This window comes from Choloepus didactylus, chromosome 6 (assembly GCF_015220235.1).
Source record: "Choloepus didactylus isolate mChoDid1 chromosome 6, mChoDid1.pri, whole genome shotgun sequence".
Classification (NCBI taxonomy): Eukaryota; Metazoa; Chordata; class Mammalia; order Pilosa; family Megalonychidae; genus Choloepus; species Choloepus didactylus.
In genome coordinates this window covers 79,640,284-79,664,390 of record NC_051312.1, presented here as the reverse complement: position 1 = coordinate 79,664,390, position 24,107 = coordinate 79,640,284, and the positions used below count along the sequence as shown (strand labels likewise).

The 24,107-nt window shown below is 39.2% G+C and overlaps 1 protein-coding gene and 1 non-coding gene across 3 annotated transcripts; one reads left to right on the top strand and one right to left on the bottom strand.

The window, feature by feature from the left end:
* The first annotated feature begins 1,111 nt into the window (after positions 1–1,111).
* Positions 1,112–18,772, top strand: LOC119537742 (tripartite motif-containing protein 5-like). Of its 2 annotated transcripts, none has more exons than XM_037840283.1 (8): positions 1,112–1,179; positions 1,479–2,022; positions 2,613–2,708; positions 3,334–3,564; positions 14,987–15,009; positions 16,241–16,341; positions 16,636–16,662; positions 16,920–18,772. In XM_037840283.1, the coding sequence occupies exons 2-8, from the start codon at positions 1,600–1,602 to the stop codon at positions 17,513–17,515; spliced, it is 1,497 nt and encodes a 498-aa protein (XP_037696211.1). In that variant the 5' UTR covers positions 1,112–1,179; positions 1,479–1,599; the 3' UTR covers positions 17,516–18,772. The 2 variants fall into 2 exon arrangements, with proteins under 2 accessions (XP_037696211.1, XP_037696213.1); XM_037840285.1 differs by having other exon boundaries at positions 1,168–1,179; positions 1,505–2,022.
* Positions 18,773–21,026: 2,254 nt separating this feature from the next.
* LOC119538882 lies at positions 21,027–21,133 on the bottom strand. The gene has a single exon (XR_005217670.1). It is a non-coding gene; the product is annotated as a U6 spliceosomal RNA (small nuclear RNA).
* Positions 21,134–24,107: the final 2,974 nt, after the last annotated feature.

Below are 24,107 nucleotides of genomic sequence, written 5' to 3'. Positions count from 1 at the left end.
TAGTTTATTATTCTGTGGGTAACAAACAGTACAAAATTATCTATGCTTTGAATCCCCTGAAGTTGGTTTCTTATTCACCTTTCATATCTCACTGTTAAATGTGTGATGTGTGTCAGCCACGGACCCAAGCTACGGTTGCTCTATCATCTTGTAGCTGGACCATGGGACACACGCAGTCAGAAAAGGAACAGATGGACAATAGGGCACAACAGTATTTGTAGCAAATGTAAAGCCTTTCAATTCTACTTTTTGAATGATGGTGTAAAATTACCAAAAGGGGATAAAGGGGGAAAAGCTATGAAAGTATGAGCGTAACTCAATAAAAAAATTACTCTTGAATAGTACCAACTATTAACATTTCTTTATCATCTGCTTCATTAGTTGCTGGTAACAGGACAGCAACACAGTTGTCCCTGTACTAGTCCAAGAAAGCCTTCCTCTTCTGGCTTGCTTTGATAAGAAGCAAAAATTGCCCATCAAGAAATGGACTCCTAATATACCATGATATCTGGACAAATTTACTCAAAAACTCACAAACCAAAGATGCTTTATTACTTACTTTCCCATTCACACCAACAACTGCTTATACTACCCAAATATCAGCCCAAATTACACAGAGCTTTATAACAGATTATTTTCTCCATCAGATTCAGTGTTATAAGAGGTCAGAAACCAAGTCTTTCTTGATCATTTTATCCCCAGTGACTGGTACAGAGCCTGAATATAGGATAAGCTCAACTAATACTTAGAGGATCAAATTGACGTCCTGAGTGTTGAGACAAGGCTGTGGGGATGATATAATTGTAACTCAATTTCTTCTTATTCAAATATTCTGTCCTCATTAAAGGTAACTAGTTTTGAAAATGTTAACCAAACACCTCTTAGAAGATAGGATGGAGATTTGGGGGGAAGATGGAACCCTGAACCTGAGGGGAGGTTGGACATCTTAGGGAAATAATTGGGGCCTGAGAATAATTGGGAAAGGGATAAGAATGCAGTCCCTACCTAGCTGGGCCAGGAAGCAGAAAGCATTACCTCTTCCAGCAACTCTAATTGGCAAGCTCTCATTGGTTCACAAGTTTCTCTTTCAATTTCCTGCTTGTCACTGAGAATTTAACTTGTGTTTCTCTCCAGACAATCTTGGGGAAGTCTTCTGCGGAGATCAGGCTGATGGTTCTGGTGAGTGATTCCTGACCACATTTGCCCCCATGTCCTGCCTTCTGGGAGGTTTGTGGGGGACACAGATAAGAGAATTCAGGATGAAAACACTGTATATGCTCAGGTGAGTTAATTTATTGTCCAGAAGCTGTGCAGAAGGGAAAGAGCCAGCTTGCAGGCTGCTGCCCTGAGTGCAGACAAAAGGGAAGCCTCAATCTGGGGCAGGGGCAGCCTTGAAAGAAGCTTTTGGAGAAGTGAAGGGCCTTTTTGTTTCTTGGACAGACCATTAGTTTTACAGTTTGATTTTTGCATCTTGCCAGGGGGAACCATAATCCTCCCTTTTCAGAGGCAGAAAGTCCCTTCCTCCTTCGTCTCCAGAGAAGCCTGTGAGCAAGAGGAGCCTCAGAAATTGGAACAGACAGGAGCTGGGCAGTAGCCATTATGGCTGCAGAATTCCTGGTGGACATACAGGAGGAGGTGACCTGCCCCGTCTGCCTGGACCTCCTGACAGAACCCGTGAGCACAGACTGTGGCCACAGCTTCTGCCAAGCCTGCATCACAGGGAACAGCAAGCAATCAGAGATGAGCCAAGAAGGGGCAAACAGCTGTCCTGTGTGCCAGACCAGCTACCAGCCTGGAAACCTGCGGCCCAATCGGCATCTGGCCAACATAGTGGAGAAACTCAGGGAGGTGTCACTGGGTGCGAGGAAGGAGCCAAAGTTCACTCTTTGTGCACGCCATGGAGAAAAACTCCAGCTCTTCTGTAAGGAGGATGGAATGATCATTTGCTGGCTTTGTGAGCGGTCTCAGGAGTACCGTGGTCATTACACATTCCTTGTGGAGGAGGCTGCCCAGATGTTCCAGGTGGGAGCCCAAGATAGAGGGAAACAGGGCAGAAAGTGGTATCAGATGGGAAATTGCTACTTTGCATCCTAATTTAATTATTTTGTCACCATAATACTGAGGCCTGTGATCTCTTTCTGTACCCTATGTTCATCTTCCAAGGCTTGAAGGGCATTTCTGTGTCTTTTACCCATTTAAATAAAGGATAAGTCTAGAGTACAGAGTTTTGGCCAGGCATAGATGATTTTGTACTTTGTCCGGAATTGGTGGAGATTTAGTACCCAAGATTGTCCCCCTGAGCAAGAGGGCAACTGGAGAGCTTGGTGGTGTGAGAGGAAAGGATGTTCCTTACTGCAGGATCAGGTTCCTCTTTAGGACAAGATAGAATCAGGCTACTACTGTTGACAAGAGAATGGTGACTTTTATTGCCTGGGACCTAAAGAAAATATTCACCTCCTCAAGATTTCTTCCAAGTCAAAGATTCTAATTGCTTGTCATGATTTCTGTAATTTCTTATCTTCTGAGATTAACCTGAATTTGCCCCAATTTATCCTCTATCCAGGTGCTAAGAAAGCTCATAATTTGACTGTGATGTGATTCCTTTCTCACAGGAGAAGCTCCAGGTGGTCCTGGAGCAGCTGAGAAAGAACCAGCAGGAAGCAGACAAGTTTGAAGCAGACATCAGACAAGAGACAGCTCTCTGGAAGGCAAGAGGGGACTGTTCCTGGGGGAGTCGGGGCAGTACCTTGGGTCCTAGTCATAAGGAGGCCACTTCCTCTTTGTTCCCTGATGGTTAATAGGTCTAGACATAATCTGATTCGTCCTCTTCTTAATCCCTTCCCTGATGGGGGCTGGAAGCTGGAAAATGAATATGTCACAAATGTTATTTTGGGGGTGAATTTATCGAGGGGCTCCATAGGCTGGTGAGTCCTGTGCTCTATTCCTGTGATGGTGTTTGATCCCGGGTGGTCCAGGATTCTTTCCTCAGGGTTCAATATTGAGCAGAGGATAAAGGCGGGAGGTGGTGGAGAGTAATGCTGGAAGGCATGAGTGTCCTGGACAGCTGCCTGCCAACCAAGCCTCACCCAGGAATCCCATTTTGTGTCAGGATGGAGCTCAGTGAGGCAGACTAGAGGCCATTGGTTTGGAATGTGAGGAAGAGAAAATAATAGAAAAAAAAACAGCTTCCCCAAGAAGTGCTCCCCTGCTTCTAAGTCCCTTTCCTGCGAGAACTCCCCAGAGCAAATACTTCCCTTCCTGGCTCCCAGCCCATTGAAAACTGAGCCTTCTGCCTGATAGACTGACTGGCTCTCTCTCTTCTTATCCCTGAAGAAGCAGATAAAGGATGACGATCAACATATCCAGGCAGAATTTACTAAATTGATAGATATCCTGCAAAGAGAGGAGCAGAAGGAGCTGCAAAATCTGAAAAGAGAGGAAAAGGAAGTTCTGGATAAGCTGGCAGAGTCTGAGAATGAGATGGTTCAGCAGAGCCAGTTTGTGAGGGAGCTCATCTCAGATGTGGAGCATCGGTTGCAGGGGTCAAGAATGGAGATGCTACAGGTAAGACTTGGGAAGGAGCCTCTGCATCTGAGATCAGGGAAAAGGGAAGATTTAGTTTTGTTCTCTTGTTTGTTGCTGGACTCATTCTAATGGTGACACTAAGGTTTCTTTGGCCCTGCAATGCCCCTTCTCTGCATCTATTTTAAATTTTAAAGGAATAATTGAATGCATGAATAGCAAGGAAAAATTTCATTTTTATTAACTTATAAAGTGCAACACAAGAATTTGACCCTGGAGAGAAGCTTTACTGTACCCAGTAATATTCTACAGGCCCCTGTTGTCTATGATCCGGTGTTGAGCATTTGTGAGGCACCTCTTAACTTGGCTTAGGCAAACACATACACTTTGGGTTTTAAGAAGTGTTATTTTGTTTTTTTTTTTTTGTACTTACAGAATGAGGTAGAATTTTTCCCCTCCTGGATTTTCCAGAAAATATTTGTGAGGGATTAGTATTATTTCTTCTTTAAATATTTAGTAGAATTCACTAGTGAAACCAACTTAATCTTGGTTTTTCTTTTCCAGAAAAGTTTAACAGTTTTAATTTCTTTACTTGTTTCTTTAGATTTTTATTTCTTCTCGAGTCAGTTTTTGGTAATGTGTATCTTGGTAGACATTTGCTCATTTCATTTAAATTGTCTAATTTGTTGGCTAGAAAGAGGATCAGAATGTTCCTTTTAAATCACTTTAAGTTCTGTAACACCCATAGTAATGTCTTCTCTTTCCTTCCTGATTTTGGTAATATCTCTCTTCTCTTGTTTTTCTTGGTCAGTTTAGTTAATGCTTGCTAAATTTTTGATTTTTTCAAAGAACTAACTTTTCAGTTTCTTTGATTTTATCTGAGTCTTTCTACATCATTTATTTCTTTTGTCTCTTTTATTATTTCATATATATATATATGTATAATATATATTATATATATATATACATATTTTACTTTGATTTGGTTTGTTGTTCTTTTTCCAGTTTCTTAAAATGGAAGCTTAGGGTACTAATTTGAGACTTCTTTTCTGTGATAGTTGTTTAATGGTATAACTGTATTGCTTTAACTACATTCCAGGCATTTTCACTGTTGGAGTTTCATTTTCATTTAAACCAACATATTTCGTAATTTCCATTATGATGTCCTTATTAACCATTGGGTTATTTGAAAGTGTGTTGCATAATTTCAGAATAATTTGAGATTTCTCAGATTCTGCTGTGGATTTCAAACTTAATTCCAGTGCCATCAGAGAATAAATGTTGTATTATTTCAATACATTTAAATGATTTGAAGCTTGTTGAATGGCCTAGCATATTGTGTGTTCAGGAAAATATTGTATGTGCATTTGAAAAGAATGTAATTTATTTGGAAGAATATAGATGTTACTTAGGTCAAGTTGGTTGATAGTGTTGTCCATGTCTTCTATATCCTTGATGGTTTTTGTACTGGTTATTCTATTCATTATTAAGAGTGAGTTATCATAATCTTCAACTATTATTGTTTAATTGTCTATTTCTCCATCTAATTCTTTTCAGTTTTGCTTTGTGTATTTTAAAGCTCTGTTTTAGCCCCCATCGCCTTGTGTCTTTTGTGTGTGTGTGTGTTAAGGCAGATGTTCTAAAATCTGTTGTTTTTCAATCATCTGGAAAGCTAGTAATGACCTCTGAGGCCCAGGCCCATTGAAGGCCTTTCTATTTTCATTTTTAACCCCTTTAACGAAGTATAATTGACATAAACTACATGTATTTAAAATGTACAATTTTGAATGTTTTTTTTAAACTCTCTCTTTTTCCACCCATGACTCTGTCAATCACTGATCTTTTAGATCTTTCCATAGGTTTGCCTTTTCAGAATGTCATATAGTTAGAATCATTCAGTAGGTAGCCTTTTCAGACTCACTTCTTATATTTAACAGTGTGCAGTTAAGGCTCCTCCATGTCTTCTCACGGCTTAGTAGTACATGTATTTTATCACTGAATAATGTTCCATGGTACTGATGTAGATTGTTTATCCCTTCACCTATTGGGAAACAGCTGGTTACTTTCAGTTTTGGGCAGTACTGAATAAAGCTGTCATAAACAGTTTTCTGCATGCTTTTGTGTGGACAGAAGTTTTCAAAGGATTTGGGTAAATACCTAGGAGTTTGATCTCTGGAATATAAGATAAGATTATGTTTAGTTTCATAAGAAGCTGCCAAGCTTCCTCTAAAGCAGCTGTACCATTTTGTATTTCTATTAGCAATGAATGAGTGTTCCTGTTGCTTCACATTCTTGACAGCATTTAGTATTATCAATGTGGCGGGTTTTATGCATTCTAGTAGGTGTGTAGTGGCATCTCATTGTTTTAATTTTCAGTTCCCTACTTGAGCATCTTTTCATATTCTTATCTGCCACCTGTGTATCTTTAGTGACATATCTGTTCAGATCTTGTGCCCATTTTTTAACTGGGTTGTTTGTTTTCTTACTGTTGATGTTTAAGTGTTGGTATATTCTGAACACAAGTCCTTTATCAGATATGTGTTTGGAAATAATTTCTACTAGTCTGCAGCTTGTCTTTTCATTCTCTTAACAGTGTCTCAGAGCAGATAAAGTCTATGAGATATATATATATATATGTGTGTCTCATAGAATGTGCTTTTGTCATTATATCTAAAAACTCACTGCCAAATCTAAGGTCACCTAGATTTTCACCTATATTATCTTCTGGAAGTTTTATTGTTTTGTGTTTTACATGTAGGTCTGATTTACATTTAGATACGTTTTTGTTTTTGTTTTTTTGAATTAAATTCAGTTTTATTGAAATACATTCACACACCATACAATCATCCATGGTATACAATCCACTGTCCACAGTATGATAACATAGTTATGCGTTCATCACCACAATCCATCTCCAAACATTTTCCTTACATCAGAAAGAACCAGAACAAGAATAAAAAATAAAAGTGAAAAAAGAACACCCAAATCATCCCTCCATCCCACCCCACCTGTCCTTCAGTTTTTATCCCCATTTTTCTACTCATCCATACACTAGATAAAGGGGGTGTGATCCACAAGGTCTTCACAATCACACTGTCACCCCTTGTAATCTACATTATTATATAATTGTCTTCAGGAGTCCAGACTGCTGGGTTGGAGTTTGGTAGTTTCAGGTATTTACTTCTAGCTATTCCAATACATTAAAACCTAAGAGGCTTTATCTACATAGTGCATAAGAATGTCCACCAGAGTGACCTCTTGACTCCATTTGAAATCTCTCAGCCACTGAAACTATTTCGTCTCATTTTGCATCCCCCTTTTGGTCAAGAATATACTCTCAGTCCCACGATGCCGGGTCCACACTCATCCCCGGGAGTCATATTCTGCATTGCCAGGGAGATTTACAACCCTGGGAGTCGAGTCCCACATAGCGGGGAGGGCAGTGAGTTCACCTGTCGAGATGGCTCAGCTAGAGAGAGAGAGGGCCACATCTGAGCAACAAAGAGATACTCAGGGGGAGACTCTTAGGCACAATTACATGCAGGTTTAGACTCTTCTTTGTGGTAACGAGCTTCATAAGGGCAAGTCCCATGATCAAGGGTTCAGCACATCAAACCGCCAGTCCCAATGTTTGTGACAACATCAACACCAGTCCAGGTGAGGATGTCCAACACATCCGCACCTTCCCTGTCCTAGTTTGCTAATGCTGCAGAATGCAAAACACCAGAGATGGATAAGCTTTTATAAAACAGGGGTTTATTTCACTACACAATTACAGTCTTAAGGCCACAAAGTGTCCAAGGTAACACATCAGCAATCGGGTACCCTCACCGGAGGATGGCCAATGGCCTCCAGAAAACCTCTGTTAGCTAGGAAGGCAGCTGGCATCTGCTCCAAAGCTCCGGCCTCAAAACGGCTTTCTCCCAGGACGTTCCTCTCTAGCAAGCTTGCACCTCTTCAAAACATCACTCCCAGCTGCCCTCTCTCTCCTCTTTGAGTCAGCTCATTTATATAGCCCCACCGATCAAGGCCCACCCCAAATGGGCGGGGCCAGGCCTCCATGGGAACATCCCATCAGAATTATCTCCCACAGCTGGGTGGGGCACATTCCAAGCAAATCCAACCAGCACCAAAACTTCTGCCCCACACAAGACCACAAAGATAATGGCATTTGGGGGACACAATACACTCAAACCGGCACATTCCCCCAGATCCTCGGGGCTGGGGAGGGGGAGGCTGCAAATATATTTTTTATTATCTGCCCAAATTACTCTGGGATGTGTCACTATTTCACTCCAGCCTATACTAACCTACCGTATCTCACTTCCTATTCAAAGTTCCATGCAATTGTGGTGTTTGAACAAATCGACTGTAGAGTTGTACCGTTTAGAAAATTTAGATCCTGTACCAAATAGATATCTCTTCCCTTGGTGTCATATGGAAGTTGAAGTTTTAAAACACAATCAGTTTCAACCTTTACCCTTTGGCCTGGCTTGCCCTGGTCTTAACCAGACCTGTTTCATTCATATCACTAATTGAAGTCTGGGCTCTTTTTCAGCTTTTTTTTTTTTTTTTTGACAGTAGCTGTATGCACTAATACTGACATTCATATCTGCCAAGCTCTAGCTCTGAGTTTCAGGTGTCTCAGAGATATGCATTGTTCCAGAGACCACTCAGGTTATACACTAGGGGATCAGCATCTCAAAGTTTAGAAATAGGCATTACAATTCAGGGATAGAGTTAACTGCTGTAAGAGCTTACAATCTAGGGACTATTACAATTATTGTGTCCACGTTAGGCTATGTTCTAAGATTCAATTCTGAGTTTACACATTGTAGTTAGTCCATATTGGTGAGGCATCATCCCTCTCACCATGTTTTCTCCAACACTTTTACTCCTATATATATATTTTCCTACAATTTTATAGAGTTATATTCACATACCATACATTTATCCACAGTGTACAATCACTTGTTCATGGTATCATCATAAAGTTGTACATTTATCACCACAATCAGCACTTGAACATATTGATTACTACAAGAAAAATTGTTGTTTGTTTTTTTTTTTTAGCAATAAGAAAAAAATGATAAAAAGAAAAATAACATGTCATACAATACAATATACTAGTAAGGACAGCAAATAACACCACTACCAAGAATCCCATATTCCTCCCCTATATCCCCCTCTCATATACATTTAGCATTGGCATATTGCCTTTGTTACATTTAATGGAGGTATATTACAATGTTACTGTTGACCATAGACTCCAGTTTGCTTTCATTATGTTTTTTCCTGAATATCATCCCCTTTTCAACTCTCTACATGGTTGACATTCATTTGCTTTCCCACATGCAAAAACATTTTTATATTTGTATATTTAGTAACAGTCATTGTCCACTCCAGTTTTTGCCATGTTATACAGTCCCAGTCTTTATCATCTATCTTTACCTCTGGTGTCATACATTCTCCTATCCCACCTCTTTCAGCTTTACTCACAGACATCTTTGTTCAGTGTACTTACAATACTGTGCTACCATCACACAGTATTATGCTATCTATTTCTGGATCTATGCAATCAATCCTAAACATTCTGTAGTCCTTTAGCATCAAATGGCTGGTCTCTGCCCTCTTTCTATCTCCTGGTCGCCTGTGTTGTCAGCTTTTAACTCCCAAAGTTTGTTCATTAATGTCTGTTCGTATTAGCGAGACCATACAGAATCTGTCCTTTTGTTTCTGGCTAACTTCACTCAACATAATGTCCTCAAGGTTCATCCACATTATTACATGATCCATGTCTTTGTTCTGTCTTACAGCTGCATAATATTCCATCATGTGTATATACCACAGTTTGTTTATCCACTCATCCTTTGATGGACATTTGGGCTGTTTCCATCTCTTGGCAATTGTGAATAATGCTGCAATAAACATTGGTTTCCAAATGTCTGTTTGTGTCTTAAGTTTCAGTTCCTCTGAGTATATACCTAGCAATGGAATAGCTGGGTCATATGGCAAATCTATATTTAGCTCCCTGAGGAACCACTACACTGTCTTCCAGAGTGGTTGCACCATTCTACATTCCCACCAACAATGAATAAGTGTGCCTCTTTCTCCACATCCTCTCCAGCACGTGTCATTTTCTGTTTTTTGGATAATGGCCATTCTGGTAGGTATGAGATGATATCTCATTGTGGTTTTGATTTATATTTCCTTAATAGCCAGTGAAGTTGGGCATTTTTTCATATGTTTTTGAGCCATTTGTATTTCCTCTTCAGAAAAATGTCTGTTCATGTCTTTTGCCCATTTTTTAATTGGATTTTTTGTCTTTCTGTTATTGAGATGCAGGATTCCTTTATATATTCGGGATATTAAACCCTTATCTGATACGTGGTTTCCAAATATCATCTCCCATTGTGTAGGTTGCCTTTTTACTTTTCTGACAAAGTCCTTTGATGTACAAAAGTGTTTAATTTTGAGGAGATCCCATTTGTCTATTTGTTCTTTGGTTGCTCGTGCCTTGGGTGTGAGGTCTAAGAAACCACCTCCTATTACAAGATCTTTAAGATATTACCCTACATTTTCTTCTAAGAGTTTTATGGTCTTCGTGCTAATGTTTAGGTCTTTGATCCACTTGAGTTAATTTTGGTATAAGGTGTGAGACGGACATCCTCTTTCATTCTTTTGGAAATGGATATCCAGTTCTCCAAACACCGTTTATTGAACAGGCTGCTCTTTCCCAGTTGCTTCAGCTGCAGTGCCTTATCAAAGATCAGTTGTCCATAGATGCAAGGGTCTACTTCTGAACACTCAATTCAATTCCATTGATCAGTATATCTGTCCTTATGCCGGTACCATGCTGTTTTGAGCACTGTAGCTTTGTAATATGCTTCAAAGTCAGGTAGTGTGAGACTTCCCACTTCATTCCTCTTTCTCAAGATATTTTTGGCTATTCAGGGAACCATACCCTTCCAAATAAATTTAGTTATTGGTTTTTCTATTTCTGTAAAGTAAGTTGTTGGGATTTGAATTGGTATTGCATTGAATCTGTAAATCAGTTTAGGTAAAATTGCCATCTTAACTATATTTAGTCTTCCAAACCATGAACATGGTATGTTCTTCCATTTTTTTAGGTCTTGTTCAATTTCTTTTAGCAGTTTCTTATAGTTTTCTATGTAAAGGTCTTTTGTGTTCTTGGTTAAGTTTATTAGTAAATACTTGATTCTTTTGGTTGCTATTGTAAATGGGATTTTTTTCTTGATTTCCTCCTCTTGTTGCACATTACTTGTGTATAGGAACACTACAGATTTTTGCATGTTGATCTTGTAGCCTGCTACTTTGCTGTATTCATTGACTAGTTCCAGTAGCTTTGCTGTAGATTTTTCTGGATTTCCTACATACAGAATCATGTCATCTACAAATAGTGAAAGTTTTAGTTCTTCCTCTCCAATTTGGATGCCTTTTATTTCTTTTTCTTGCCTAATTGCTCTAGCTAGAACTTCCAGCACAATGTTGAATAACAATGGTGATAGTGGGCATCCCTGTCTTGTTCCTGATCTTAGAGGAAAAGCTTTCAGTCTCTCCCCATTGAGTGTGATGTTAGCTGTGGGTTTTTCATATATTGCCTTTATCATATTGAAAAAGTTCCCTTCTATTCCTATCCTTTGAAGTGTTTTCATCAGGAAAGGATGTTGAATTTTGTCAAATGCCTTTTCTGCATCAATCGAGATGACCATGTGGTTCTTCTGCTTTGATTTATTGATGTGGTGTATTACATTAATTGATTTTCTTATGTTGAACCAGCCTTGCATACCTGGAATAAATCCCACCTGGTCGTGGTGTATAATTCTTTTATTGTGCTGCTGGATTCGATTTGTGAGTATTTTGTTGAGGATTTTTGCATCTATTTTCATTAAAGAAATTGGTCTATAATTTTCTTTTTTTGAAGTATCTTTGTCTGGTTTTGGTATTAGGGTGATGTTGGCTTCATAGAAAGAGTTAGGTAGCTTTCCCTCTTCTTCAATTTTTTTGAAGAGTTTGAGCAGGATTGGTACTAATTCGTTCTTGAATGCTTGGCAGAATTCACATGTGAAACCATCTGGTTCTGGGCTTTTCCTTTTTGGCAGCTTTTCGATGACTGACTCAATCTCTTTACTTGTGATTGGTTTGTTGAGGTCATCTATTTCTTCTTGAGTTAATGTTGGTTGTTTATGCTTTTCTAGGAAGTTGTCCATTTCATCTAAGTTATCTAGTTTTTTAGCATATAGTTGCTCATAGTATCTTCTGATTATTTCCTTAATTTCTGCAGGGTCGGTAGTTATATTTCCTTTCCCATTTCTGATTGTGTTTATTTGCATCTGCTCTCTCTTTTTTTTTGTTAGCCTAGCCAGTGGTCCATCAATTTTATAGATTTTCTCAAAGAACCAACTTCTGGTTTTGTTGATTCTCTCTATTGTTTTCCTGTTCTCAATTGCATTTATTTCTGCTCTAATCTTTGTTATTTCTTCCCTTCTGCTTGCTTTGGGGTTAGTTTGCTGTTCTTTCTCTAATTCCTCCAGGTGATCAGTTAACTCTTCAATTTTTGCTCTCTCTTCTCTTTCAGTAGAGGCATTTAGGGCAATAAATTTTTCTCTCAGCACCGCCTTTGCTGCATCCCATAAGTTTTGATAAGTTGTGTTTTCATTGTCATTTGCCTCAAGGTATTTACTAATTTCTCTTGTAATTTCTTCCTTTACCCACTGGTTTTCTAAGACGGTGTTGTTTAGCCTCCATATGTTTGTGAATTTTATGACCTTCTGCCTTTTATTTATTTCCAACTTCATTCCATTGTGGTCTGAGAAAGTGTTTTGTATAATATCAACATTTTTAAATTTGTTGAGACTTGCTTTGTGACCCAACATGTGGTCTATCCTAGAGAATGTTCCATGAGCACTTGAGAAAAAAGTGTATTCTGCTGTTGTTGGATGTAGTGTTCTATAGATGTCTGTTAAGTCTAGTTCATTTATCATACAATTCGACATCTCTGTTTCTTTAGTGATCCTCTGTCTAGATGTTCTATCCATTAATGAGAGTGGTGTATTGAAGTCTCCAACTATTATTGTAGAGGTATCTATTTCTCCTTTCAGTGATCGCAGTGTTTGCCTCATGAATTTTGGAGCATTGTGGCTTGGTGCATAAATATTTATGATTGTTATGTTTTCTTGATGAATTCACCCTTTTATTAATATATAGTGTCCTTCTTTGTTTCTTTTAATTGTTTCGCTTTTGAAGTCTAACTTGTCTGATATTAATATAGCTACTCCCACTTTTTTCTGGTGGAGTGGTGAGGAGCAGAGTTTTGTCTCTCCCCTAGAGCAGCTGGCAATTATGCAAGAACTATATGAAACAGTGTTTTCGGGGTCTCCGGTGGCCAGTCACACATTTGGGCACAGGTTTGGAGTTGGGGGAAGGGCTGAGATTGCAGAGAACATTGTGAGATCCCCAGACCAGACCAGGGGTCTGGCGCCTCTCCCCACCCAGACCTCACAGACTGTCTTGCTGCCAGCTCCCTGAAAGGGGGGAAAAGAAAAACCGGGAGGCGGCAGTCTGCTGAGGGCAAGAGGGGGGGCTCGGCCCAGCCTCAACTGCAGAATTAATTAACAAATTAATTGACTAGTTTTGGGAGCTGGGGTGCTGGGGAGAGGCTGGGCTCTGAGAAGTGGGTGCACGTAGGGGCGGGCACCCATTCCCAGACTCCAAAAAAGCCATTTTTTCCCCCTACATTTTGTCCCTTCTGGCTTCTCACTGATCCCTTATCTTTTTGCATTTCAATAGCCCCCTGCAGGGGTGGAACTGAAGCTGTTGGAGAGTAATTATCAGACAATAGCCCAAAGCATATCTTTAAATGCTCTATTCTGACACTGACAAAACTTCCAGGCTGGGGAAAGACTTTTAAAAGAGACTCTTTTTTTTTTTTTCTTTTTTCTTTTTCTTGTTTTTCTTTTCTATTTTTTTTTTAATCTAAAAGTAATATATGTGGTTATTTTCTATCGGAAAGCCCAGGTTGAGGGACTAGGCTGGGCTTGGGGGAGACAGAGTACCCACAATGTCTTTGAGTTCCCTATTCACTACTGAAGGTCTCCACCCCCATCTTTAATTGGCAACTCAGCCTGACCAAGGAATCTACCTGCAGAGGCCCCAAAGAGGAGAGGGGAGAAGAGAATAGTGCCCCTGAGAGACAACTGGAGTTCTGAGGATTGGGAGAGTGGAGAGAGGTCCAGCTCAACTGGCAGTCCTTTTGGGAACTCAGACCCCAGGGGCTGGAATTCAGATTCTGCCTTCAGTCAGCCACGCCCCTGACAGGATCAGAGTCACCAGGAGAACTAAAGTCTACATACCTCCTTACACTGGTGGGGGAGCTGTGGGCTGGCAAGTGCCACCTGCTGGACAGGAGAGGAAAAGCACCAATTCTAAAGGCCTCATAGGAGGGTCTCATTCTCAGGAAAACTCCATATCCTCCCGGTGAGACCTGGGCCTCACTAGACTGGGAAAATCTGTCTAGGGTCGACCATATCTGAGGAGACCCACTCTCGAAAAGGTTACATAGTGGCAGAGCAAGAACCAGAAAAAACAAGAGGGGAAAAATTCTGATCAACTAAATAGAACTTAAGTTAGAGGTCTAGAATAAGTTGAACTGAATAACAGAGGCCAGAGAACAAAGCCAACCAACAAGAAAACCGCTAGGTAAAAGATAGAAAACAAGCTCCAAAATAAACTAATCAAGAAAATCAGATGCCTAGACAACTTAAGATAACAAGCTATACCAGGAAACACAAAAACATGGACCAGCCAAAGGAACAAACTAATAGCTAAGCTGAGATACAGGAGTGGAGGCAACTAATGCTAAATAAATTCGATGAAATGAATGAAGATATAGCAAAAGAGCTGAAGGATATAAAGAAGACAGTGGATGACCATAAAGAAGAATTCATAAACTTAAAAATCAAATGGCAGAACCTTTGTATCTCTACAAAAATAATGTAAACTTCTTGAGGACTGTATTAATTGGTCATCTTGGATTATCCAAAGCCTGGGATAATGTTTGGCACATTTTAGTGTATCACTTTACATACATTGAATAAATGAAAGAAGAGTGAATTTTTCAAATCAGTTCATGGGGAGCCATATGCATTTGGGAGAAAAAAAATATGGGCCTCTTCCTTGTAAATATATCCCATGTCCATACTGGAAGCCTCTTATTGTACTTCCACAAGATTCAAAGCTGCTTCTACCTTTTAGGGAACTGACAACCTCACGTGAATCTTCAGTCATTATTGGTCTGGGTCTTGTATTTACTTTTTGGCCCTCACTCTGGGATCATCTCTCTATTCCAACCACATCAGGGGTTGGTGGTGGGGATGTAATGAAGCTTTGTAACTGGGGAGAGGGTCTATCCCTCCTTGACTCATGTTTTCTCTCTTTTCCCTAGGATGTGAATGGCATCATTAAAAGGTAAGTATTGGAGAAGAGAGTGGACCTTTAATGTTGTGCAAAGTAGTTTGTATCCATGAGAGTTACCCGGTGATCATTAAAATGAAAAATCCTTCAGGGCAGGAAAATTTGTATGTCATTTTGCCTTAAGTTTCTGGTCACAAATCAGTGTGTAAGTGTTTCTGTAACTACTGAGAATGGACCAGATTCATGGTAAGGAATTGGGTTTGGGGAGGTCCCATCACGGGCCAGTAGGGGTATTAGGAATGAAATGTCGCAACACCAGACCTCTGTGATGTCATAAATTTTAAGGTGTGCCTTCTTCATCCAGCATTGGTGTTCATATTTCATAGGTGCTTGCCTTATCGTGGGGTTGGGAGGGGGTGTCCTGTCCTTTTCATCTGCCAAGTCCACAGAATTTTCCATAGGGACAACTCCTTTTTTATTTATATTTCTTCCCTGGGAATAGAAGAGGCCAGAACTTTCTATGTGATTCTTTTTAGATTTCCACAGACTCATATCTCAGGGAAAAATATTTTGGCCCTAGTACGATTGATCTATCTTGGTTCACATATGTTAGAAGCATGTATAGAAAGGTGGTGTCTGTGTATAAAATTGCACATCTACCTGGCAGCCCTTTAAAGCACATGACATTCAGGTTTGTGTTACTTTGGTGTTCATAACTTCTTTTTTACCATGTGTTTGTAACTTTTTCCCAGAGGACTTGAAATCTCAGATGTTATTCTGAGGCTTTCCTATTGGGGAAACAGACTTTGAAGGCTCTTGGGCTTCTCCAAATACTATTCCCACACTTAATATGTCTCAGACCACCCACCTGCCCACAATTCAGGTTGGGTAGCCTCACTTTCTTCCTGCAAACCCATCCATGGCAGTGACTTTTCTATACATCCTTTTGTTTTTATAGGTACCAACATTTTTTTGTAAATCCATTATTTCATTTAATTCCAAATGATTTGTAGGAGTTAAGAGTGGTAATGGGTAATTATTTTATTTTAGAAGAAAGAACTGCTTCTGAGAGCTCAAGACTTTCCCAAGGTCACTCAGAGGGTAAATGGGAAGGTGGATATGAGCACATATCTTCTGGCTCCGATGTCAGGAGGTTCACTTCTCCCCTCTCACTGTCTTAAGGGAAAATGGTTCAAGTGCATCAATGGGGTATAAAGAGAGAAAGCCAGTGGTGTTGGAGGGACACCAGTTCAGAGGTATGGTGGTCAAATTTTGTCATCCCTAGGAGTGAGAGTTTGACCCTGAAGAAGCCAGTAACTTTTCAAAACAAACAAAGGAGTGTATTCCGAGTTCCAGATCTGAGTGAGCTGCTACGAGTAACAGGAGGTGAGGAGAGTCAGGGGAAGGGTGTGGCTGTGGGATTCTTGTGGGGTAGGGGCTAAATAGAAAGAGGGTGCAGGTTCTTGTTGAGGATAGAGGAGATGAGGGGAGCCAGAAACGAAGGGATGTTGTGTGCTGGTGATATAGTCATATTTATGGGAATGGTCAGAAGTCTGGTTTATTCTCTGATTCACGACTTCACTACAGTCTGCTCTTCTTGCCCAGTTTGGAGAGGAAATAGATTTCAGGACTGACTCTTTAGTGTGAATTTAATATTATGGAATCTTTTTGTCGTTTCAGAGCTGAATGATGCCCAGTGCTACTGGGGTAAGGAAAAATCACTGTAACTTCAAACCGCCCTGTTTTCATCACTTTTCAGAATTTTATCTTCTCTAGTAGGCCTCATGCTTTAATGTCCCCCTTCTATCACACATATACATAATGTTTCTCCAGTGTTCCTCTCTCCCTATGACCCTGAGCAAAGTTCTTCCTAGCTCCTTCTCAAATTCTCTCAAAATCCGTATCAAAATGTCAACAAATAAAACTACTTAATATCCCTCACATGCTCTGTAATTTTTCTACAGTTCACATGACTCTGAAGCCAATCAAGCCTAATTCAAATATTGTCCTTTCTGAGGCTCGGAGACAAGCGAGATATGCACCTAATTGGATGAGAAAACAAGATATCTTTTCCACCAGTGAGGGCATCACTGTTGACCTCATGGGGTCTCACTCGATCACCTCAGGGAAACATTACTGGGAGGTGGATGTGTCCCAGAAAATTAGCTGGGTCTTGGGGGTCTTCTGTGGAAAACTTATCAAAGCCCTTCCAAACTTTGGTTTTAAACAATGTGAAGTTTATAAAAAAAATGATTACCCCAGATATCATCCTCGATATGGCTACTGGGTTATAGGTTTACAGGCGCGGAATCGGTATACAGCTTTTGTGGATTCTTCTTCCTCAAATCCCTCCCTCTTCACCCTCTCCTTGGCTGTTCGTCCCCGTCGTATCGGAGTTTTCCTAGACTATGAAGCTAAAACTGTGTCATTTTTCAATGCCACAAACCGTGGGTTTCTCATCTATAAATTCTCTAATTGTCACTTTTCTAACACTGTTTATCCATATTTCAGTATTACAACTTGTAGACGTCCCATGTCCCTGTGTTCACCAAATTCGTAAACTTTCTTATGCCCTAGCTCACTTCTGTGCGTTGTGCCTCGTCCTGGAGTACATCTCTCATACCCAGTTCATTTTCACCATCCTGACCATCTTTTCCTTGCTCTTTCCCTTCTTTCCTTTTGAAAGCCCTTCAGTTATCAATAGGGTGTACAATTTGCCTCATGTCTTATTCTTCCAATATCTTGTTAGCATTAGAAGAGAAGCCTAATTCATAATTTTTTATATTCCCAAGGAAAAATGACTGATCCCTCTGGAAAATAAAAAAAGGACAGCATTGGGATAACACCTCTGCCAACACTTTACTCCTCATTCTCTCTGCCACTGGCCTGAGAAGTTGAGGCAAAGCTTTTCAACACCTTGTCTGTTAGCTAAGACCTTGCCTAAGAGTCGCCTGCTAAAAAATGAGTCCTTAGGGGTGTGTCAGTTTACCCTTGATGCCCACACTTACCAAGGAGTTAGGGAGAAAATAATATAAATCGTATAAACCATGAGTCTAGGTTTGTGTCCAGAGTGTCTGAGTTCAAGTCCTTCCCTCCCACATACCAACAGTGTAACCTGCAATAAGATACTTAAGTGGCTGTGCTTACTTTCTTAAAATCATTTTGGGCTAAAAACTGTTAACTAACAACTGAAATCATTGCGAGAAACTATTATTAAATGTAAAGCAACTATCTAAGCGTCTTGACTTAATAACTATTTGTTGTACTTTTTACTGAAAAAATGTAAGCTGTCCCATAGAACAGGTTTGTACCTTCAGGGGAACTAGTCAAAGCTCTACTGAAGTCTCATTTTTCAGGTCCCAGATAACTGTCAAGATTACTCCAAGTCTTCTTTGATTAACAGTTTTTATCCTAATTCTGATCTGGCTACATACTAGCCCTTATGAAGTAAACTAAATTCTATGGGATTCACTTTCTTATTTGTAAATAGTATAATGAAATTTATCTGATGGAGTATTGTGAGAAGTAAATAATACATTATTTTTAATAAGTTCTGCTATTTCCTAGCATGCTAACACTGATCCATAGCGGTGTGTATTGATTTTTTTCTGACTCCCTTTCTCTATGACTTGAAACAACTGATTTTAAGAAGACATATTAGTTTATTTTCAAAATTACTACCTTACTTTGTTTTAAGTAATAGAATAACTTGATTAAAGAATCAGTTTTTATAAAAATATTATCTAATTGTAAAATAAATATTTCAGCTTTGTAAAACAATCTTTGTTGTTAATTTTCTTAGCCATGTGGACCTTAATCTGATTATATTAAAAGTTGATTTGCTATTCATTGCTTTTCTGCAGTAATTTCATTTCATTGGAAATAATCGTCTCTTTCACCCAACTTTTTTTTTTCTTATTTGAAGTTTTTATTATTTTGGTTACATATACATATTTTTTTTCCAAATGCAATTTTATTGACATATATCACATACCATACAATCACCCAAAGTGTATAATGACTTGTTTACAGTATAATCACATAGTTGTGCATTCGTCACCACAATCAATTTTTTGAACATTTCCATTACTCCAAAAAATAAGAATAAGGATAAAAATAAAAATAAAAATAAAAATAAAAATAAAAAAGGACACCCAAAACATCTCATATTCTGTTTTCCCCCCTATTGTGCATTTAGTTTTTGTCCCCTTTTTTCTACTCATTTTTGCATACACTGGATAAAGGGAGTGTGAGCCACAAGGTTTTCACAATCACACAGTCACAGTGTGTAAGCTATATAGTTACATGATTGTCTTCAAGAATCAAGGATACTGGATTGCAGTTCAACAATTTCAGGTATTTCCCTCTAATTTTTCTAGTACACTAAAATCTAAAAGGAGATACCTATATAATGTGTAAGAATAGCCTCCAGAATGACGTCTCAACTCCTTTTGAAATTTCTCAGCCACTGAAACTTATTTTTAATTTCACTTCCCCCTTTTGATCAGGAAGGCTTTCTCAATACCATGATGCTGGATCCAGGCTCATCCCTGGGAGTCAGTGTCCCAAATTGCCAGGAGATTTACACCCCGGGGAGTCATGACCCACATAGTGGGGGAAGGCAGTGAGTTTACCTGCTGAATGGGCTTAGAGAGAGACAGGCCACATCTGAGCAACAAAAGAGGTTCTTTGGGGGGTGACTCTTAGGCATCATTATAAGTAGGCTTAGCCTCTCCTTTGCAGTAATAAGCTTCATAAGGGCAAGCCTCAAGATCAAGGACATGGCCTATTACAGTGGTAGTCCCCAATGCTTGCGAGAATATCAGGAATTCCTCAGGTGGGGAAGTTTAATATTTCTACATTTTTCACCAGGCCCTCAAGGGGGCCCTGCAAATAACTCCTTACTCTCTGCCTGAATTACTCTGGGATGTATTAGGGTTTCACGCAAATCTGCACAAACCAATCAGATCCCACCCCCTATTCAAGTTTTCATGTAATTACGGTGTTTGAATAAACTGACCATACAAATTAAATTACATAGCGTGCTACAGAAAGCATCGATTGTGTACCAAATAAACATCTCTTCCTTTGGTCTCACACAGAATTGAGGTTTCAACAGTTAATACCCTTTAGTCTGGTTTAGTTTAGTTCTAAACAAGAAGTCTGATCTCTTTTTCAGCTTTTTTAACATTTGCTTTGTGGGGTAATGCTGACATTCATAGCTGCTAAACGCTGGCTCTGAGTCTCAGGTGTCACACACAGATACCCGAGGTTACAGGGACCGACCAGATTATACACAAACAACTCAGCATCTCAGAATTTAGAGATAACCACTGCATCTCATGAATAGATGTGACTTCTGTAAAAGCTTACAACCTAGGAACCTTTACCATAAGCCTTCCCCTGATAACCTATGTTCTCAGATTCAATTCTCAGAGTTTGCACATCGTAGTTAGTTCACATTACTGAGACGTTATAATGTTTGTCTTTTCAGTTCTGGCTTTTTTCACTCAACATACTTTCCTCAAGGTCCATTCACCTAGGTGCACACCTCACAACTTCATTTCTTCTTGCCACCGTTTGGTATTCCATTGTATGTCTGCATCACACACCTCACGTGATGCTTTGTAGTTCAGGCCATGGGGGGAGGGGCCTCCCAGCTTGGATCCACAGTTTTTACTTACAGATTTTATGCTGTGATCTTGGACATTCCTCCCAATTCAGGTTGGTCTATGATGAGTGGACAGTCACTTTTTTCCCTCTGCAGTTATTCCTGATTATTTACTGGTTGTTCCTGGTTATTTATTAGTTGTTCCAGGGAGACAAAGTAGCCTCCACTCCTCTCTGTGCCGTCATCGTCTTCTAGCCTATGTGGGCTGTCTTTTAATGAATTTTAAAAGTCCTTTATATGTACTTTCTGCCAATTTTTGGCTTGTCTATTGGATTTCTTAACAGTAGCTTTGAGAAAGAGCAGTATTAAATTTTATTAATTCCAGTTTATCATTTTTTATGAAAAATTCATAATTTTGAAATAATTTCATACTTACAGAGAAGCTGATAAAATAATACAAAAGTACATGGAACACTTCACAAATTTTAGTGTCACCCTTGTGCAGGGCCCATAATAATCATCTCTGTATCATTCTCATTTTAGTAAATGTACTGCCAAAATGAGCATAGGTACTTCTTTTTTTTGACCTAAGAAGTCTTTGCTTACCCCAATAGCACAAAGCTTTTTAACTTATGTTTTCTTCTAGTTGTGTTATTTTGCCTTAGAGCCCATGTTTAGGAGTTAGATCCATTTCAAGTTAAACTGTATCTTTTGCATGAGGTAAAGTTTGATGTTTTTTACTCCACACTGATATCTAGATTTCTCAGCATGATTTATATAGAAGATTCTCCTTTCTCCATTGAATTGCCTTTGATAAAAATATATTGACCAGGCCAAAAAGCACATGAAAAGATGCTCAACATCATTAGACATCTGGAAAAGGCAAATCAAAACCACAATGAGGTACCATTTCACACCCATTAGAATGGCTACTATTTAAAAAAATAGAAAATAACAAGTGATGGTAAGGATGCAGAGAAATTGGAACACTCATTCATTGCTGGTGTGAATGTAGAATAGTGCAGCCGCTGTGGAAGACAGTGTGGAAGGTCCCCAGAAATGTAAGTACAGAGCTACGGTATGACCCAGCAATCCCACTACTAGGCATATACCCAAAGTAACTGGAAGCAGGGAGTAGAACAGATATTTGCACACTGATGTTCACAGCCGCATCACTGACAAATGCTAAGAGATAGAAGCAACACAAGTGTCCACCAACCAATGAATGGATAAACAAAACGTGGTATATACATTCAATGGAATTTTATTCAGCCATAAAAAGGAATGAAGTCCTGACACATGCAGCAACATGGAGGAACCCTGAAGACATCCTGTTGAGTGAAGTAATCCAGACAAAAGGACAAATATTCTGTGATCTCATTGCTTTGAAACAATTTAAATAAGCAAACTCACAGACTCAGAATCTAGAATGTAGGTTACCAGGGGATGGGGTGGGGATAGGGAATGCACAGGGTTCCTATCTGGAATGATGGAAATGTTTTGGTAATGGATAGTGGTGATGTAACACAACATTGTGAACCTAAGTAACAGCACTGGAATATTTATCTGAACGTGATTAAAAGGGGGAAATGTTAGATTGTGTATATGGTAACAGAATAATTTTTTTTTTAAATCCATTGAACTACACTACACAGTGAACCCTAATTTAATTCATGGGCTATAGTTAATAGTACAATTATAGAAATGCACAGTCAACAATTGTAAAAAATATTGCACATCAGTGCAAGGTATTGGTGGTGGGGTGGTATATGGGAATCCTGTCTTTTATTCATGACTGTTCTGTAAACCCACAACTTTTTAAATAAATAAGTAAGTAAGCAAAAAATCAGACTCTGCCCTGATCAAGAAGGCAGCGTGAGACTCTCCAGGGCACAGCCTCCTCCACAGAAACTTTGAACAAGAAGGAACTGGCAGAAACTACTGAAAACAGTTAAAATATTTCAGGAACAGGGTGAGCAGTGAATCAAGAATGATATGACAAATGTGATAGAAAGTCAAAATTGACGGGGTGGGGTGGGTATGTTGGAGTTCTTTGTATGAGGTTTAAATATTTTGCAACTCTCCTGAAGTTTGAAATTATTTCAAATAAAAAGTTTAAGAAAGAAATCAATGGACAATATATTTATGGAGTACTTTCTGGACTTTCTATAATGATTCATTGATTTTTACATCTATTTGTACACCAGAATGGCTGAATATATACACACACACAAATATTTTCTTCCAGCATTTAAAAAGTGTCATTCCACTGCCTTCTGGCCATCTCAGAACTGCCAGTTGTAATGGATCTCTCCCTTTCTGTGCTTTCAAAGCACTGGGTCTGTGCCTGGCTTGTCCAGCCTTTACTGCATTTGTCATTTTGTAAAAGCTCCTATACATGGAAGAGTACTCTAAGACATAGAACGGGGGTTCAGATCCGGCTCTACCTCTGCAAGATGTTTGATCTTGAGAAGTCATTTAAAATGTCTCTACTTCAGGAATAGTCTCACTTATTTCAAGGTATTTATATGAGGAATAAATTAAATCACAGGTGAAATAATTTCTAAATGATAACTACATGTAATTCTCTCTAGGGTGAATATTGTTTGTGGTTTTCTCTGAGGATACAAGTGTGATGAATCGGAAGGGTCCGGTGCAGAGATGTATTAGAAGATGAAAACTTCTTCACAGGAAACCATATCTGTGCCCTGGAAGCTTGACGCTTGGTGAGCAATGACAGTTTGAAGGCAAGGAGAAGAGAGCAAATAAAAAAATTTCTGTTCACCTAGAGAGAGTTAATAAGGATCTAGCTTTGTTTCTTACTCATCAGTGCAGTGTTTGGTAACCACCATGGGTCCGGCTTTATTACTGCATATCATGCACTGTTCTAGGAGATGGGGTTACAGCTAGAACAGTGGAAAAAGGTCCTTGATCTCAAGGACATCCAATTCAAGTGCAAAAAATCAACCAGTTAAGCCATTATATTTGGCAGTCATCAGAACAATAGTCCTAATATGATATAATGGAAAGATGTAACTAAGAGAATGAGCCTTTCTCTCAATTTCGCGCTGTTTCCAGCCAACATCTGTCCCCCATTCATGTCTACATGCTAAGATCTCAGAATTTTATACTGATTTGACATTTTTCTCAAAGGAGAGATTTAAGCAGCTCAAGAGTAACTGAGGAAATAGCAGTAGAAAGTTGGGATTATGGAAGCTAATGTAAGAGATTGGACATAACAATATTAATGAAATGGACCAGAATCACAAAACATTGCATTAAACTTTTGTTCAGAATTGAGTCTCTAGGAGAATAGGTCAAGGTAACTGGAAGGATGTAAGAGAAAAGATATCCCAGAAGGCAGAAGGATATGAGTCAGAAAAGGATAAAACAATAAGAAGGAATATGGTTCAGAAGGTCTACAAATCCAGAGATCTTCTACTTTGCAGATCTAGAAAAGAGAAGGGGTAGCTTAGAAAGAAATTTAGCTTTCACAACATAAGAGAATTTTAAAAAGTTCTCTAATATAGAGATAAAAAAT

Coding starts and splice junctions, on each gene's coding strand:
- LOC119537742 (XM_037840283.1), top strand. CDS start 1,600: ATGGCTGCAGAATTCCTGGTGGACATACAGGAGGAGGTGACCTGCCCC. Junction 2,023..2,612: donor AGGCTGCCCAGATGTTCCAG/GTGGGAGCCCAA, acceptor CCTTTCTCACAG/GAGAAGCTCCAGGTGGTCCT. Junction 15,010..16,240: donor GTGAATGGCATCATTAAAAG/GTAAGTATTGGA, acceptor TGTCATCCCTAG/GAGTGAGAGTTTGACCCTGA.